Source organism: Alligator sinensis, unplaced genomic scaffold (genome assembly GCF_000455745.1).
Source record: "Alligator sinensis unplaced genomic scaffold, ASM45574v1 scaffold110_1, whole genome shotgun sequence".
Classification (NCBI taxonomy): Eukaryota; Metazoa; Chordata; order Crocodylia; family Alligatoridae; genus Alligator; species Alligator sinensis.
Genome location: NW_005843122.1, coordinates 161,262 through 180,465, shown reverse-complemented (window position 1 = coordinate 180,465; position 19,204 = coordinate 161,262). Strand labels below are relative to the sequence as shown.

The following is a 19,204-nucleotide window of genomic DNA, read 5'->3' as shown; positions in this document are numbered from 1 at the left end:
GACTCTGGAAAAGGGACTGGGAATCAGAGATCGACTTCTGCCTCGTTGCTGGGCGGGGGGAGGTCGTGCTCCCCTCGCAGGAGGAGACAGGGCAGGACAGAGCTCCTGCCTGTGCAGCAGGAGACCCCCGGGTGCAGCGCGTGTCCACAGCCATGCGTGCGAGACCAGACCCCCCGGCCCCACCCCCGCAATTGCCGGCGGGGGGGGAAGCACTCTGAGCGGCGAGAAACGCCGGGCGCGTGCGCACACGCCAGCACCGCGGAGAGGGGACGGGGCAAAAGCCCAATGGGGGGAAAGAACACACGCGGGCGAAAGGAGGCAGTTCCAGGCTCCCACCTATGAGAGGAAAGGGGCGGGGTCAAGCGGAGTTGCGCCCCCCGCGCTCTCAGCCGCCTTGCGAGCCGCGACCCCCGCTCCAGGTAAGAGGGACCGGGGGAGCGAGGGTGGGGGGGGTTGGAATGTTACTGCGCCACACGCCACACGCCACCCTCAGCCCCAGCCCCAGCCCCAGCCGAGGCGCGGGGTAAGGGCCTGCTAGCGGCGAGGCTTCTGCGCAGGCGCAGGGCCGGGGGGCGGGCTAACGAGGGTCATGAAGAAGGCGGGCGGAAGCGCGCTGTGCACTTGCTTGGGAATATGCGCATGCGCACGTCGGGATTCGACAGCCCTTACCCTCCAATCCAGAGTTAGTTGGAGTTGGTTCCCGTTCCAGCTGTAATTGCCCTTGGGAGGTACCTGTGAAGAGCCGGCCTGCTTTTGAGTCCACGCCTAAACTCATCTGCTCTCTGCCTTCCCTTGGGCAGCGCTGGGCGATGCCTCCTGTGTCTTGCCCCAGGGAACCTTCTGTGGACGTGTGAACGGCTGCACTTAGTCACGGGAGAAACTGGTTTCTCCTGGGCCGTTAGGAGCCGAAATGCTAGCCTGAGGGTGACCTTGTAGCCACGATGGTCCAGAAATGGTGTGAGGGGCAAGGGTTTCTCAGGGCGATCTTTTATTGACCAGCTCTCATGGGGAGAGGGGCACCACAAGCGTTTGAAGACAAGGCGTTCTCCCTCGGGTCTCTGACAACAGGAAGATCATCAGAAGCTGCTGTTCCTGGCATGCAGTCAGCAGGGATCCTGGTTTTCTCTGATTTACAAAAAAACAAACAAACCCAATTTTTGGATTAAAAAAAGTAAGGCAAAATCAACATTTTTTCTGACATTAAAATGAAATGCTATTAATATATAGATATCTAGTGTTTCATTTTAATCACGGAAAAATGTGGATTTTGCGTTACTTTTTTTTTTCATCCAAAAATTGGGGATTTTTTTTTAATGGGAGAAAACCAGGGCTCCCTGGTCATCGGAGACCTGAGACGGAACATCTTGCTTTCAGAAGCTTGCCTTAACTCTTCCGCACTGCAGAGTTGGCCCAGTAAAAGAGATCGCCCTAAGAAATCCCTGCCTGGCAAAAGAGCTGTGTAAAGGATGAGGCTTGTAGGAGAACAAATGAAAGGAAAAAGTGGGTGAGGAGCAAATTGAGGCTGAACGTTTGAAGGTTTCTACCTGTGGGGAGGGTGAGGTTCTGGGGCAGCTCCCAGCAGGGAGTAGTAACCTGAGTAGTTTTAAGATGGAGGTTGGTAGGTTTATGAACATGTTCGTAAGACACAGTTGCCGTTAGTAGGAAAATGGACGTGATGACCCAGGAAGTCTCTAGTTCTTTTTGCCCAAGTGATTTGATCCAATCTTCCTGTTCCCAGAATGGACCTGCCTAGAAAGATATGGCGTTGTGCCCACAGCCTGTTCAGAGTACAGCAACAGTCAAAAGACAAAGAAAAAAACCCAAGACTTTATGATGTGTAGGATTTGGGATGGCAACTGTGATAAAGCTTTGTAAACAGGTAGTTTACAAAGCCTTACTTGGCATACTCTGCGATAGTAGTCAAGGCAGTGCAAAGACATGGAGAATCTCTTTTGTGAAAAGATAGTGAGGAGATTGGAATTGCTTGCATGAGGAAATGAATCTGATAGGAAGACTCACAGTAAAAGTGTGTGGCTCAGTATAAGAAATGGGAAGAGCAAAGGGGCAATCAGTTAAATCAAAAAGTGAGAAATTGGAAGCCAATAAAAGAAAATAATTTTCAGTCACACGTTAGGTTATGGAGGACACTGCTATGCAAACTTCTTGAAGCGTGCAAGATTGAAAAGAGCATTTAAATTCTGGTTACCATGTTAAAAGATTAAATGAACCTAGAACAAGTGCTGAGAAGCTACTAGGATGATCAGGGAAATAGAGTCTATCATATAAGAAGAGATTAAAAGGGCTTGACTTTTTTATTATTCACTAGATTTATATCCCACCCTATCTAGAAAAGCAGCAAAAAGGAAGGCTGAGAGGCAATAGAGTTGTCTCTAAATACATCAGAGATCTAAAATGTCAGGGAGCAGGGAGAACTATTTAAGCTACATGGCACAAGGACTGAGTATATCCTGGCCATGAATAAATTCAGGCTGGAAATTCAAAGTCTTCTAATTAGGGTTTTTGATAATTTCTCAGTCAGTAGAAGTACTGGAAGGAACAGACTCCCAGTTAAGCTTTATCTGAAGCATAACAGAGAGATTCTATGTTGTGGCTACCTGAAATAGCAGGGGACTCTGCTGTATGACCTAAAGAAATCCCTTCCAGTCAATAATATCAAGAATTATGATATTTAATGAGAACTTTTGAAAGATGTATTAAATGTCAAGTTTCAGCCATAAATAGCCCATTAACTATCATCTTGGTCTCTAATATTTAATGTGTGGAGCAGTTCACTATGCATCTGCTTACTGTAGGATTCTTGCACTTCCTGAGATGCAAACTGTTACTGGATGATGCTGTCAGGGCCCTGCAACCTGTTCACATTAAAGCTAGATAGAAACCAACTATAGAGTTGTTAGACACTTTGGCTGGTTGGCTCTTTAGAGCTGGATAGTTGTTTTTATTGTGTGATAATTACTTTGCATGTGTGGCTGGTTTAAATCTAATGTGCAATTAACCAGATAATTGTGTGATAATTACTTTGTAGTTGTGGCCTGTCTTACTTGGTATGAGTGGTTGCACGATTGACCACTTAAATACATAATATATCTAAAGTGTAGCAGCGAGGGGGTTTATTTTTTTTTTTTTTTTTTTTTTTTAATAGAGCTACTGTCTTAAATAGGCCTGACTGACTATAGCCATTTTAAAGCCCCAGGTTAATTCCCCCCCCCCCCCGAGTTTCAAGGTTATCTTTAGTTCAGTATTTCTCTTGAGTAAATACATCAGAGATATAAAAGGCCAGGGAGAAACAGTTAAGCTAAATGACAATATTGGCACAAGAACAGTCTTGCCCCACAACTCCCTCCCCTTGTGCACAGCTGTATCGTCTCTGCCTTCTCTCCTGCACTCACCCGTACAGCTCTTCTGTCTCCAGAAGACCAGTCTCTTTCTCTCCTAATAGTTTCTCATCAGGATGACTGTAGTTTCCTTAATTGCCTTCCCCTTAATCTCTTCATCTCCCAGCTGCCAAGACTACCCTTTTCTCCTCGTTATTGATGGTATTGCCTAAGTGAATCTCCCCCCCCTTCCCCCCCCCCCCAACCAAATTGCTCATGGCTCTGTCCTGCACCCTGCTCCAGCTGGACAGCACCTATTGGCGCCCCGTGGTTTCAGCACCCAGGGCTGTTGCCCTGCTCGCACCCTACCTCCCCACCCCCTGCCTTGCTATGGCTGAACAAATCCAGCTATTTTGAATGTCATCTTTCATTGCTAGCAAGATTTATCAGAAAATCATATGTAGAACAGACAAATCTGTACTGCTGATTCAGATTTCTGTGCTAATGTCAGATTGTTACCTACACAATAGTGCAGGGATAGGCAACGTTTTTTGGCCAGAGTGCCGAGAAAACACAATGTCTACTTTGGAAGGTGCTAGAATGCTGACATGCTGGAGCCCGGAGCATCTGTTTGCAGCCTTCTGGCTGCAGCTGGCCCATGGAGGCCAGTCTGCTTGCAGCAGGGCTTGCAGCCTCCCAGCTGCCTGCTGCGAGCACCTTGGGCTCCGTGGCTCGCAGCAGCTTTTTAGAGCCTGGGCTGGTGGTGGTGTGCCAAGCAAAACGGCCTTGAGTGCCATGGTCGGCACACATGCCGGGGGTTGCTGACCCCTACTGTAGTGTCTGCTTTGTTTAGCTTGAAAATTACTAGGGGGCACTGAAACTATTCAATAGAGAAGTAGGTGTCAATGGTAGAGAAGTTCTTCCTCAGCAGCAGTCTCTAAAATATTGTTTGCCTAATTCCTTTCTCCTCCTCTTAGTTGGTTTTCCTTTTGTACTCCTTTTGAAGTCCTCTTTGGGAATTTTGCTTTATCAAAAACCATGTTATATTCCCTTTCTTTTTAGTTTTTTTTTCAAAATATATATTGATTTAACTGCAGTTATGACATGAATTAATTTGCCTCCTGTATATTTGTAGTTCTTTTTTTCTGCAGGATTGTGTCCTTTTATTTTACTAGATCTTGGTTTTGAACAAAGGTACAGACAATAAAGCAGGTAAAGACAAACAGCATTTTTTCATCTAACATAGAAAGTGTGGATTAAAAGTCTAACGGCCTCGGGCTACCAGTTCATTGAAAAGTCTCTAATTCACGGTGCATTATTGGGCTTTGTAAAGAAACTAAGGAACAAGTCTGGCTGCTACAAGAAAAAAAGACAAACTGATTGAAAAACTACCACCCAGTGGGTTTCCTGACATAAACCTACAACACAGAAGGCTTGATGATGGATTATAAAATGTTATAAAGGTTATAAAATGCAGTTTTCTGATAAATTCATAGTAGATAATAAGTAAAGCCTTCATGTATCAAAAAGATGTTGATTTTGATAACCTCATGGCACTGTTACATGCTGCAAAAGTGCATAACAAAAAGACTATTCCTGCCTAAAGAAATTACAAAGTATAAAATGAGATACTAGATCTACTGTACTCCACTTAGGTGCGTACCGGATACATGCATAATTCACTTAACTTTATAACACATTGCCAGTCTTAATTTTGTTTCTTATTAATTACTCCCAATTTTCTTTTTTATTAGTTGCATCAGTTATTCCCTTCTTTTGAGGCAGTTCAAAACCATATCTCTTGTTTTCCAAGGGAGTAACATAATTTGCTATCTGTAAGCTGTTCTGGGCTGGGGCTATTCTCAGCCATTCTTGCTGAAGCTGTTCCGCTATGAATAAGAGAATTAGTAATCTATTGGGCAAGGGGAAAAGATCAAAAGTTTACATGACTCGGGGCTTAGTAGGTAGGGCACTCACCTGGGAAGCTTCCAGCTTTTGCTCTCAACTTTGTATTTTTTCAGTGATTGCTTAATATTAAATTTAATAAATATTCATGTAGAACAAGTGCATAAGGTATTGATTTTAAAGGGATTTTCAATGGGAGTGAGGTGCCTACATACTTTAAATCTAGTTCTGAGTTTTCCCACATGAGTATTTCCAGACATGTGTCTAGAAATACCTTATGAACAAAATGAAGGCAAAGGTAAGGATATAATTGTATGGAGAAGTTTTTGGTATTTGTCAGGCTTTGAAGGTCATGTTTGACAAAACGGAAGAATGACAATGATGCCAAAATAGTAGGTTTTAAATGGAAATTGTAAAAGTGGAGATCATTTGTGGATGTTGGAGAATAAACATGAAGGATGCTTACAGACATAACTCCTCTTTCCCCCACCACCCATAGCGCTTTACTTTAAACTTGATGTGCTGCTGCGCCAAGTCCCATGCATGCCCAGAAGAGGCATCGTATTAGTTGAACCCATCTTGCCCAAGGTCAGTATAGATCAGGTGCTTCAACGGCGCTTTTAGGAAATAGCTGATTGAAATGGCTTTAGATAAAGGGGCCAAAAAGCCCCACTGAAGCGCCTGATTGATACAGCTGCTACGGAGCCAGGTACACCTAATACGCTGCTGCTGCTGGTAAAGCGCAGTTTGTTTGTTTTTTAACATCTGTAAGCAGCTAAACTGACAGATGATGGGCAGGACCTCATCACAACAAGATGCTCAAACTTATGGCCAAAAGAATAAATGAGGAAGAGGTTTCATAGCTTCTGTTCACTTCTTTCGAAATCATTACTATTCTTGCTGATTTATTTTTTTTTTAAAGGCTTATCAAACTGCCACAAGTTCTATTATAGACCACTGGTGTTAAGCCTGAAAAGTTCTTGTAAGCTTAATATCTTTTTGTAAATATAGAAAACATTTCCATGATAATTTCATGGTAAAAATCAGCTCAATTGCTGTCGTTTACCTGAAAAATGACTATACAAAGTCATAAAGTTTGTTGGTTGGAGATGCTTTTTTCTGAGAGCTTGCAATAAATAAATGCAAATGAAAAAAACCCAGTCCATTTGTGGAATCTTTATCTGCTACAAATGAGAACAATTTTATTGAAATGTAACTTGATTCTGTTTCTTAATAGGTAAGATTATGGCGCTGAAACAGATTTCCAGCAACAAGTGCTTTAATGGTTTTCAGAAGGTGTTTGAACATGACAGGTAAGAGGCAGACGAGGTTCCTTGGGTGAATTTGATATCTTTTATTAGATCAACCCAAATAGTTGGAGAATATTTATAAAGCATTATAAGGCACCTGAAAATGCAGTGCTAATTGAGTATCTCTGGTATCCATGCGTTCTGTATTTTCATAGTCTAAAGAAAATCACAAAAATAAAATATGGATATTAACAACAATTAAATATTTAATATGAAATGCATGTACTGATTTTTTTTAATCTTGTGCTTACTAATTGTTTTTATACATTTTAAAAATCTTAATAGCTTTATCCTAATGCCTAATGCTGTAAAGCAATTATAGAAAATGTAGCATTCCCAAAACTAAGCTGTATGCTGCTCTATTTGCAGCATAGAGATATGAATATAAACTTTTATACAAAGCAATACATATTGATCATGCTACTAGAAGTTTCCAACAGCTTGCAACATAAATTAATCAATTTTATCTGTTTAATAGCAAGGATTAACCTATGCAAATTCATTAACATTAAGTTATCATTTGTAGTCTACAAAAGAGAACCACTTTTTGTGAATCTGCCAGTTTTTGTAGTGAAAGATAGTCTTTCTAGAATAGATGACAGTCAAACTTAGGTGGATATATTTATGTCTTTTTAGCCTGTGGCCTAAAATAAAAATGTAATTGGATTCATTGAAATGTTTATTAGAGGCTCTAAAATTGCCTGCCCTTAAAATTGGAGTGAATTTTCTTCTTTATAACATTATGGTTGGAGGAACTTGCAACTAAAAAAAGTATATTGACACTTTTACCCTAAAGGAAGTTGTACAGTTGATTAGCCTGTTGGTCTAAGGCAATGAAAAACTTGAGGCTAGCAGTCGTATATACTGCAATGCAAATGATGTAAGCCATTTCTATACATTCCTCAATAACATTCTTCTTTCTATATGCTTTCCAAGTTTTAAGACTAGACTTATGTGAAACATTGCTGGGCTTCTAGATTTCTAATGCCAATTTTCAAATGATTCTCTACCAGCAAGACAGTGAGGATATGCTTTAATTTCTGTAATGTATTTAAAACATAATATAGTCGGTATGCATTCAACAGGTTAATATCATCTCATGTTACTCATTTAGTACTTCCTTTCACTCTTAAATTATTATAATCCTTTGAACCAACAGTGACTAAACCCTGTGTTGTGGTGATGGTAGAAATGCTAGGGTAAATGCTTCATTTTAGTCTATTATTATTATGGTCTTGTTGATTTTACAGTGCTGTGAATGAAATATATTTTGTTGCTACAGTGTAGAGTTGAAATGCAAAATGAAATTTGGAATCTATTTGCCACCAAAGGCAGAAAGTGGGAAATGTGCTGTGCTGTACTGGCTTTCGGGTAAGTACTGTGAACTTCCATATTTTAAAAAGAATCTGTTGGGTCAGTTTTAATATTTTCAGTTTAAAATAAAGAAGAGTAAATATGCAAAATTGAATAGGAATTGAGATGCTTCCATTGTCACTTTATATTTGATCAAAGACCTTTTTTTTTTAATTGGGGTTCAAATCCTTTTTTTGTGATGTGGTATAATACTAGTGCTGGGATACTTGGTCCTCAATGCTTCTGGAGCCATATGCCCTGTCGGTATCTTCCAAAGAGCTGCAGCAGTATATGTATCCTTAGGTAAATTTCGGAATACACATTTCAGTTTAGAAGAAAAAGGCTACTCTGTGTTAAACAATTTAACATTTACACAGATCAACAGGGGAAAACACTTTAAAAATGATAAATAAGCCTCACTGGTGGTTACTGTGTTTCTGTAGATACTTGCTTGAAGCAAAGTATAGACATGTACACAGTGCATGCAGTAAAGAAGAAATAACATTTTCTGCTAAGAGCAGCAGGCAGTAAGGTGGTAAAGAGACATTTGTGGCTCAGGAGCCCTGGTCTGAATATCACGGGTAGTGCATGAATGATCTGGCCTTGAGGGCCAAACCTGCTAAACTTACAGCTTTTATATAGAGCAGGGGAACTTTCTAGTGCTTGAAGAACTGACCTCACAGAAATAATCCAAGTCCTTTTTATTGTTGGTAAATCTCAGGCCCATGGCAAAAGTCTTTAGAAAGATTTAGAATTCTATTCTTTGCAAGAAAAGGAGGGAAATGGAGCCTCTGTACAGTTTACAATAGGCTGTTATTTGCACATCCACTTCTTTCTTTCTTCTGGGGGTAAATTTACAATTTTCTGTTAGAAAATCCATACCAGACTTAAGCAAGTGAGGTGGAGGTCACAAAGGAGAAAGTGTATGTGATTTTTAATTAGATTTAATATAGGGAAAATTTTGTGTCCATCCTTTAGGATTTGGTGCTATCTGGAATTCATGAGGGCCTGAATTACCATAATATGCTAGTACTTTGTCAGGGGGGTGACTAGAAAAATGAGAGCATGATTTTAAAATCCAAATTGGCAGTTCTTGTTAATAGATATTAGCACATTGCATCAAGTTTGAGATGTGGATTCTGCTACAGAAATATCTGTTCTTCAGCATATACTATAAGGTTTTCAGAAGCGTTTTTTTAACCAGTAATTATTAAAAGGAATGCATTCCTGGCTATGGTAATTTGACAAGTAGACCAGTATGTAATTATGATAAATGTACTTGCGTTACTGTGATATGTTCTCTTAATTACCCTTTTAAACTGTTAGAAATTAGTAAAATTTGTATTGGTGATGGCTGGTAAAAAAAGTAGTATAGCAGAAACTGGGGATATATTGTAACCTCACTGTACAAGCACGTATCTTTAAAATTGGAGGCAATCAGTCTCCGTAAAGCTAATTGGAAACTAGAGACTAGATCTCTAGGAATGACGCAACAAGCATGGACCACCGTGGGTCTTAAGAGGCACCCTAATTATTGTAGTAACAAGCTGATAAAATACAGCACTTTAGTGTTGCTATTGTCTTAAATGACATCTGTCCTAAATATGCAATACTTGGGGAACATTCTGCACATGCCAAACAAATGCATATTAGAGGGGCTCTGCATGAACGAGTATCATGGCCTAATTGTGATCAAAATGAAATTATGGTAAAATCTCAAAGATATTAAGAATAGAACAATGTTTGATTAAGGGTAAATGAAAAAAATCTTATGGTAATCATACATGAAAATGTAACCATCTGTATCTAGTCGGGTACAAGGCTTGCTGTATTGATGTTTACCAAGTTGTGATTGATTTATTTTTCAAGCTTTTCTGGTGTATGTTGGAAACTGGAATGCTGTGAGTAGTATGCAGTTAGTCATATTTTTATCTCCAGGGTTAACCTGCACAGAACAAAATTTTATAACAAAAGCTGGTTTTCATCAAGCTGCAGCCGAACATGGCCTCATCATAGTTGCACCAGACACCAGCCCACGTAAGTGTTTACAGATTTTAGGATAACCTTTAGCACATACATTTGCTGTGTTTTATTTCCAGTGAATAGAGCTCTTCAGATTACCACTAAGGACTGAATCCTGTTTCACTTAGCAGATGACCAAAGAGCAGTTTAAGACTGAGTTACCCAACTGTTATGTAGAATTTATTCTAATACCCTCTTTGGGAACATAACTACTTCCATTATGGGAATAGTATTACCCTCCAAAGATGCACAAATATCCCCCCTCTCCCTCGGTCCATATAATGGGGGAACTTGTGCACCCAAAGAGAGGGGACAGGAATCCTTCCTGTGCAATAACTCATCTCAGTAGTCTCAAGCTACATTTTGGTCAACCATTAAGTGAAATAGGATTCTGGCCTAAATGTATTGGTTGCTTGTATGTGAACGTCAAATATTGGTCTTTCTATAGATTCTGTATCTTGTATAATTCTCTGGGTTATTTTTTGTTATATACATGATGATCTGTAACTTAAAGCCTTCCTGTTAAAACTAGTAACATAAAGGCAATATCTACACAAGTTGGAGAGCCTGAGGAAAAAGAGATGGGAAGGTGGTTAATGTTGCCAGTGTCACATGATGTGCCACCTAGGGAAATCTATATACAGGACTGGTAACTTAAATCATCCATGCAACTATGTGAAACATGGAGCCATGTGTCTTGTTTTTACTGGGCACATTTACACATGTGCTTTACTACGGAACAGGCTAATTAGCTCTGCAGTAAACACATCACTGTCTACACATGCACTGGCATTAGGGCTCCATGAGCTAATTAACTCCACCGTAAGATAGTACTGTCCCCAACAGTATTACCTTATGGCAGAGTAATTACCTGCAGCGAAACCCACGTGAAGATAGTGACCATGAGTGCAAATTGTACCTGGTCAGCCCAGCTAACTGGGGCCAAACACCTGCCTGACCTTTGTGCCCCAGCCAGGCCTGACAACTCCTGATGCTGCCACTCAGGGTTTGGGGCTGACCTCCGTTTCTCCTGCCAGCCTGTCACTGCTCCACCCTAGCTCAAATTGCTGCTGTCCTAGGCACGTGTATAGACACTGTGCCTGAGATCAGTTTTCTCCAGCTCAAACTGCTCCAGAGTTTATTGCATCACCATTAATTGCATGTGTAGATACACGCACTGTGATTTGCAAAGCCTTCAAAAATACTCAATCTTCCTAAAGGTGCTTCTTTGAAAGTTAAAAACAAAAACCACTCCTGCCAGTGCAGTAGGCTGGATGTGGATATGTTCCTGAGGTGATGTGATGTCACTTACATGGCCCAGTCTTCGTTCATATAGGTTCCTTATAGATGTGAAGAAACCCAAAAAACAGCACTTTACTTTCTGTGCTGCATGCTGAGTGCAGTGCTTGCCCAGAAGAGGCATTGTGTCAATTTGACCTGACTCGCCCAGCATCTGTATAGATCATGCACTTCAACAGGGCTTTTTGGCACTTTTATCTAATAGCTGATTGAATCTAATAGCCGATTTAAAATCAGCTATTAGATAAAAGTACCAAAAAGCCCCACTGAAGTGTGTAGTCTATGCATATGTTGGGCGAGCCAGGTCAAACTGATGTGATGTCTCTTCTGGTAAAGTACGGGGGTTTTTTTGTCGCATCTGTCAGCAACCATAATGTCAGGTTAAGTCTTTGTGATGTAACATCCCTGGAGCTATCTTTTTGGCTACTACTAGTTACTGGCTTTTTTGATGCCTGACCCTTGAAGGCATTGTACATTCCCTTTCTAGCACTGACTTCTTGGCCTCTCTCTTGTCCTTTCCTGCATGTTTAAATGGATTTTCTAGTGGATCTCTCATGCTGACTGTGCTTTCAGGTCTTTATTTACAGTGACTAAATCTTGTCATCACATTTAAGTTACTTAGAACAGTGGAGGCCAACAAATTAGCCCACACCATTCCAATCCACTTCCTCTGACCAACCCTGCTATCCGCTTCCTTCCCTGTGCTCCCTGCCCCATTTGCTGCTCTGCTTTCTTTTTCCTGCCCTATTTGCCATATGCTGTTTGTCCCCTCCATGATCTGCCATGTGATACACGCACACGCATGCACGCGCACACATGCACTTCCTGTGCCACTTGTGGCCTGTGTTCCCCCCACTCCTGACTAGGTCTCAAGAACCTGACTTGGCAGATTGAGTTTAGACTATTACTTACCTTATTATAAATTAAATAGCATGAATATTTTCTGGGGAAATATTCAAAGAGGTATTTGCACTGCCTAATTTTCAGATGTATGAGAGGGCAGGGAGAATATGCGTACTAGAAACATAACTTGGAACAAAATGTCTAAAACAGGAGTTTGTTTATTTGGAGTCCTGAATATAAGACAGTATTTAGTTACCCTCATGGTTAAGTACTGGAACAGGCTACCCGGAGATGTGGAATCTCTGTCACTGGATGTTTTTTAGTGCAGACCAAGCCAGGCACTTATCTGGGATGATTAGGGGGTTTGACTGGATGAACTCCCAAAGTCCTTCCCTTTCCATCCCCATCTTACTGCACCTATGATGAGATGGTTATAAGTGCTGTTGCAGTAGTGCTTAAGGACTCCAGTCAGGGGTCAGGGCAAATGGACAAAATTAAGATATTCCCTGTGAGCAAAATGGAACAGGTGAATAAACAGGTAAGTAAAGGAAGGAGGTAAGAGAGAGGACAAAATTATAGGTATGCAAAAGTGCAGTTTACCTTTTCATCAGGTATGTCTAGTCCTTCACTTTCCCCTTCTTAGTGTGTGATTTATCTGCCAGCTGAACCAAAAATTTCTGCAAAATAGTCTAAACAGAGCATTAAGAGACATGAAGAGCAGTTTTGTATTGGTAGAAGAATAGGCTGGATTCTATAATATTTGTGTCTTACCAACTCCTAGTTTTAATGGGGAAAAAGTTCATAATGTAGACCAGGGCTGTTCCATTTTGACGTGTCCAGGGGCTGCATGAGGCACTAAGGTGTGGCCCCTGGGTTGCACACCGTGCAGGCCACATAGCCCTAGCCCCTGCTGCATGGACTGTGCCAGCAGCCCTGGTCCTCTGCTTCTGCACAGGCTATGCCAGTGGTATGTAGACCCCCAAGCCTTCCCCTGCCACATGGGAGTGGGAGAGGCGGCTGCTGGGGCTCATGGGCCACATTAACTTCTCATGGGCTACCAGTTGGGACAGCCCTGATGTAAACTGGCAGTGTAGGATTTAGTTGAAATAACCTGGTATTACCTGTCAGATAGGATTGTGCTGGCTTAATACCTGATTATTAAAAAGTAATTGCAAAACAGTCCTTGTCTTTCATTGGCCTTAAAGAAAAAAAAAAGCCTGTGGTTTCTGTAACAGGATGCAGAAATAAGTCAGAAGTACCATGATGCTTTGCATAATCTGTATCTTAGTAGATATCAGGACACTTCAGCATTAATGAAATTAAGTTTCAGAACCTCTGAAGTATTGCATGAAGATTTGAGTTATGTTTGTTCTACAGTTGGGAAAGCAGATATAGAAGTTAAGAAACTTGTGTCCACCTTACAGTTGTGTAGTTTTTGTAAGGAAAATTATATCCCTGGAGCCAAAGATCTGATAAAGGTGAACAACAAATGTGGAACCACTTTTCCATGGCAGGTGGCTGCAATATTGAAGGAGAAGATGAGAGCTGGGATTTTGGCACTGGTGCTGGGTTTTATGTAGATGCCACTGAAGAGCCGTGGAAAACCAACTATAGAATGTACTCGTACATCAAGGATGAGGTAACTTTTGATTAAATCAGTATCAGTAAATACATTAAAATCAGTCTCATTGTATTAGTTTTAACTGTTTTGTCTTGATTAATGGGGCCTGCCTGCATTTTAATTGAAATGCTCGTTATAGCAAGAAGGTTGCTTACACATGAGAATTAGCTGGTTTTTTACTCATCTTTCTAAACACATTTAATCAAGGATTCCTTTTTGCAAATAGTAATATGTGACTGCTAATGGAAACAGTTATCTTTTAACTCGCCGTATGTGTGGTCCTGATTAAAAACGAATGTTAACAGAAACACAGAGTCCAAAAAGTCTCTCAAGAACAGGCTGGCGTTCTGCCTCTTTGTAAGGACATGTACACATTTATGGATTTGGTTAAAACAAGAACAAAACTGGAATGAAAGCTCAAAATCTTGTTCTATATGTACATATGCAGAAGAAGACTGCCATTCCATGGCTAATCAACCAGCATTTTGTAGACCATTGCATATATTATTGCTTGGTATCAGACATTTAAAATGCTTCCCTTTGTCATTTTTATAGTGGTGTTCAGATAGTTTTCAGTATGATCCTGGCTTTTTAAACCTGATAAGCGCATGCCATAAAATACTTCTGTATATTTGCTCTCAGAATCATTTTAGCTGTACTAAAACAACGAGGTAGATCGGGGTGGCAACCTTTTAGGAACAACAGCCAAAATAAAGCATATCAGGGCAGGGAAGGCAGGCTGTTGCTTGGGACCTAGTTGCTATCAGTATCCCGCCACGTGTGCAACCCAATGATCCATGTCTGGCTTTGCAGCCTGGATGGAATTGCTTGGTGGGCTGGATCTCTCCTTCAGGCCATAAATTGCCAGCCCCTGAGGGTAGATCCATACTAAGCTGTGTAACTTGCAAAGTGCAACCATGTAAGTCATCCAAGTTTTTCACTTTCCTGTTTATCTTTTTCAGCTGCCTAAACTAATAAATACCAATTTTCCGACTGACCCAGAAAGGATGTCTATTTTTGGGCACTCAATGGGGGGCCATGGAGCTCTTATCCTTGCTTTGAAGAACCCTGGAAAATACAAAGTAAGATACTAAGTTTTACACAACCTTCTAAAGAGAAATGGGTCAGAAATTAAATGTAGCTTTAAATTCTCTTGTTACAGAGTTGATAGTTGCTAGGAGCATCTCTCAGCACTGAATGCTGCCACAGCATGTGTTAGTGTTTGTCATGGCATCAGTGAAAAGTTAAGAAGAGAAGAAAAACCCTACAGGATGCAAGTTAAAAATTGAGCTACGTCGTCTCTGTAAGATAGAGGATAAAGTCTTAATGCTGTGGCTGTTCAAGTCTAAAGAAATTACTATTGACTCACCAGAAAGGTGATTTGAAAATGTAGTCCTGCTTTTCACCCTCCCTTACTTAAGTTGGAGCATTTATTACCTGCAAATCAATTATTATATTGCTTTAGGCTTACCACAGATACCCATTAGTTCCAGCTACTACAGAATGTCACAGCTGTTATCCTCAATGATGCAGGCTCACTTCTGTTGGTCTTTGTACTTTCTTTCTGTTGATTCTTTCTGCACTGCGGCCCAACTTCACAAGGAGGGAGGGAGAGTTCCTATCCCACCTGGTGATCAGGAAGTGATCTAACCAAGTCAGGTGCTGTGATACAAGGGTAGGGAGCACCAACACTGCTACTCTCCTGACTCATGCATTTTAAAAGAAAAGAATGAGCCCTGCTTAGTTCTGTGAGAGAGAAAATGGCTGAAGGCATCTGCCTTCAAGAAGGATTCTGGGCTTAGACTCCTGAGTGGATGGAGATGCTGGCCTGCAGCTCTGACGTGGGCACCTAGACTCCAGAAAGAATGGAGTTGGGGATGCATGCTCATGCTCAGGGAATTATTTTTTTTATTTTATTTTATCAGATACTTGTAGGCAAGTTCTCCCTTAGCAGATGCTGTGGATCCCATTCTGTGGTGCCAAGCTGTACAGGCAGCCTCTGGGCTTTGAATCCTATTCTGAGCCAGGCACCAAAAGGGTTAGGCATTACAGTCCCTGTTGCTTTTATTTGATCTATGTCCGGGTCATCTAATGAACTGCAGAACTTAGCAAGGGGAAAAAGTAAGATAAATTCCCCAAGGCTAATTGCAAAACATTGCCCATTTGACTTACTTATATTGTGGTGAGACCAAGGCTTTTTTGCAGTCGGCTCTGTGATCCACAAGCAAGTTTCATAGGCATTTTGCAGCAGCCCTGCCCCTCACTGCTGATTGGCCAAGAGGCAAAAACCGCATGATTAAATAGCAAAATCTGTGGAACTATTATATAAATTACCATATTATTATAAATCTAATATTAAATTTAAATCTAAATCTTTGTATTCTGGTAAGCATTTTTTAGGGCCAATTCTGGGGGAAATTGCAGCTAAAGCCATTTTTTGCAGTGATCGCGGAGATTGATTTTCACAGAAACTGTAAAAACAAACAAACAAACAAAAAAGCACGAAATGGCAATTTAAGTAGGTCCTCGCCCATTTGTATCAAATTAAGTAAAGCTAGTACACATGCAAGAGTCTTCATTCTATAAAATTATATTAGAACACATATAATATAGAAAAATTAACAATTTGGCAGCTAACTTGGAGGTGAGGGCAGAGCAATCAAAATTCTAACACAGTAGATGTCTCAAATTGACATAGGCTCTTAACTTGTCATTCTGTATTCTTCAGGTATCTGTAATGACCTCTGCAGAGCCTTTTTCTCACTTGTTTGGGAGACAAATTGCAGTCCTCTTCAACTAATATGTAGGCTGTTCCTTGTACCTGTGAATATTGCAAAAGCATTAGCACTATTGTTGAAAGAAGCAAGCAGCGTGTCACCGGCATTTCAGAACAAGTCATCTCTATATGTGTTTGAAGCTTAGAGAGAGATAATGAAGGGAGGGAGATAATGAGATTGTTAAAGTAAGTGCCTGGCCTGGACTGTGAAAATCATCTGAATTTTAGTTTCCAAATGTAACTGCACCACACCTGTATCCCCTGTATGGTAGAATTCTCTGGTACTTCTCTGACTATAAGCATATTCAGAGAGATTTCTCTCAGAAGGCAATGGGACTTGGTCTAAGAGGACCACTAGACCACCCTAGCTCTTGCTCTGACAACGAAGCGCTTACAAGGAGAAAGGGGGGTAGACCGTCTCACAATACAGTGTAGCTTTCATGCTCATATACCTGTTGGATTAAGGAAAATATAACTTTTCCCCTTACCAGTCTCATGCTGCATGTTCATTGTCAGAACAGCCATTCTTTAAATTATGAAGTCATATTTCTTGCCTATTTCAAACAGGTCTTTAATTTACAGATAATGCTTACTGGAAGAAGAATTACTTGGAAGAAGTATTTCTTACAAATAAAATGAACTTTTCATTATTTTATTCATTTACCTTCTTTTTTACGTTGTTGGGCAGATGCCTTGCCTTCTCACTTCGCAGTTCAGTAGCAGGTCTGTATAAGACCGTGTAATGAGTTGGAGTTCAAGACGCCATAATTCACATGTGCAAAGGAGTTTACAGTGTTTAGAAATCAGGAGACTATAGAGGTACATAAAACCCAAAAGATTCACAATTGGAAAGGTTGACTGTCTCACCAATATAATGCTTCTCGGGTCATCTTCTTCTCCCCTTCAACTGAAACAAGAATAGAACACAATTGAAATCTAAAATGTATTTAATTCAAAATAATGTAAAATAATGAAAGAATATTTGTTTCATCCCTCATCTGAAACATCCTCCTTATTCAAAATTTTTAGCATTTTGGAAGATGTTATTGCTTCTCAGATACATAACTTTCTTCTTTCAAACCATTGAGCATTATTTCTGTTTCCTATTAAGAATTCAAATTTCACAGGGAATATACTTGTAGGAAGAAAGAGTTCTTTACAACAGTTGGTTAAGGAGAAACTTCAGAGGAATTTAAAGCACTAGATAATGGGAGATAGTTTTGTATAAAATGGTCGCAGAAAAACATAATAGAATCATAGAAAAGTAGGGACCTCAGGAGGTTAGCTAGTAGTGCAGCTCCCATCCAACGAAGGATCATTCCAAACCATCCCACTCAAGTGCTTGTCTGATCTAGTACTAAACTATACAGTCAACCCTGTCAAAAACCCCAAGAGCATCCTGACCTGCTACAGGTAAAGCAAGGGGATGAGAGGTCCCATTGCCCTGTCACTCAAGCATAAAATATGATTGAGGTCCAAGGAAGAGGGCCATGTTGGAAGGCAAAGACCCGCACAGTTTGTATCAAACTGACTGTAAGGAAAAAATTGCTTTCTGATCCCAAGTGTGGCATTTGATCCACTGAGTTAGTTCTTGATAGCTACAAGTTCCTTTTGTGGAATTCTTAAACGGTTTTCTCTGCCTGGGTAAAATGGCATCTTCAGCAAGCGCTCCCGTTCAGGGAGGTAGAGATTTCTAAATTCAGTCAGTCTATGCATTATCACCGAGCTATGTGATAACATCCTCAGTGCCTATGTGCAGTTCCTGTAGTCTACCACTGAACTTAATACACAGTAATCTTTTGATTCTGCACACTAATAATGAAGGAAAAATTCTTTCAACTTCTGGTTAACATCTTAGGCCTCTATGCTTTAGGTTGTTTCTTACAGTGGGAACCATGCCTCACTTTCAATGAGGCTCTGCATGAAACAGCTTTCAGGATGAAGGTCTGAATTTGTTAGGGGCTCTCTTAATCTGGACCAATTTAATCTTATCAGGTAGAAATGAAGGCAGATGGCACAGTCGTTACATGAGATGCAGCCTCCCTCAATCTTCATAATTTTCACCTCCTTTAGTCTGCTCATGGAACCCACTCTTTAAAGAACGAGGACAAACTATGAGGCTTCAAAAAACAAAGCGTAAGGTTCTCCAGACAGGCTCATAGATCCCGTGAGTGTAAAAGCAAACATACTGTACGTGCAGGAACATTTTTTCCTCTCCCAGGGCTATGTTACTGGTATGAGTCTCATCTTTATAAATACTATTTTTGATCAGGGAAAGGTTATAAGCGTGACTCTTATTTTCCACATCATATTCTAGACCAAGGGTTGGCAGCCTACAGCAGAGGCAGGCAATTATTTCGGGTGGAGAGCCACTTACTGAGTTTTTGGCAAGCTGTCGAGGGCTGCATGGGCAGCCCTGCCCCTTGACAAATGCACTGCCCTTGCCTTCCATTTTGGGACTGGAAGTCCCACCCCTAACCTCTGGCCTTTGCCACTGGAAGTCTCTCCCCATGCCCCTGGAAGTATTCCTTTGGGGAAGAGAGTTTGCCATCTTAGAATGGAAAAAAACCCTAAATTATGTACTAAAAATCAAACACCACAATAATATATTTCAATTTATTTTTTTTAATTGTCCTGATGTGTATGTGTTTGTGCTGTATATGTAGAAGTGATTGCAAAATAGCTCAAAAGACAGTCTTACTCTTGTAGAGTGTGTAGGGTGTCGTGGTGGGGGGTGGGT

At 40.8% G+C, this 19,204-nt stretch overlaps 1 protein-coding gene across 2 annotated transcripts in view; it reads left to right on the top strand.

Annotated features, from left to right (window-relative positions):
* The first annotated feature begins 267 nt into the window (after positions 1-267).
* ESD (esterase D) overlaps positions 268-19,204 on the top strand; it is a 28,595-nt gene continuing 9,658 nt past the window's right edge. The window contains exons 1-6 of one of the 2 annotated variants that reach the window (XM_006037482.3): positions 268-419; positions 6,478-6,553; positions 7,833-7,921; positions 9,842-9,940; positions 13,582-13,706; positions 14,651-14,770. In XM_006037482.3, the coding sequence (XP_006037544.1) occupies positions 6,486-6,553; positions 7,833-7,921; positions 9,842-9,940; positions 13,582-13,706; positions 14,651-14,770 (501 nt within the window). In that variant the 5' untranslated portion in view covers positions 268-419; positions 6,478-6,485. Of the gene's footprint in view, positions 420-4,496; positions 4,548-6,477; positions 6,554-7,832; positions 7,922-9,841; positions 9,941-13,581; positions 13,707-14,650; positions 14,771-19,204 lie in introns of those variants that run through there. The other variant, XM_006037483.3, reaches the window with a different exon arrangement.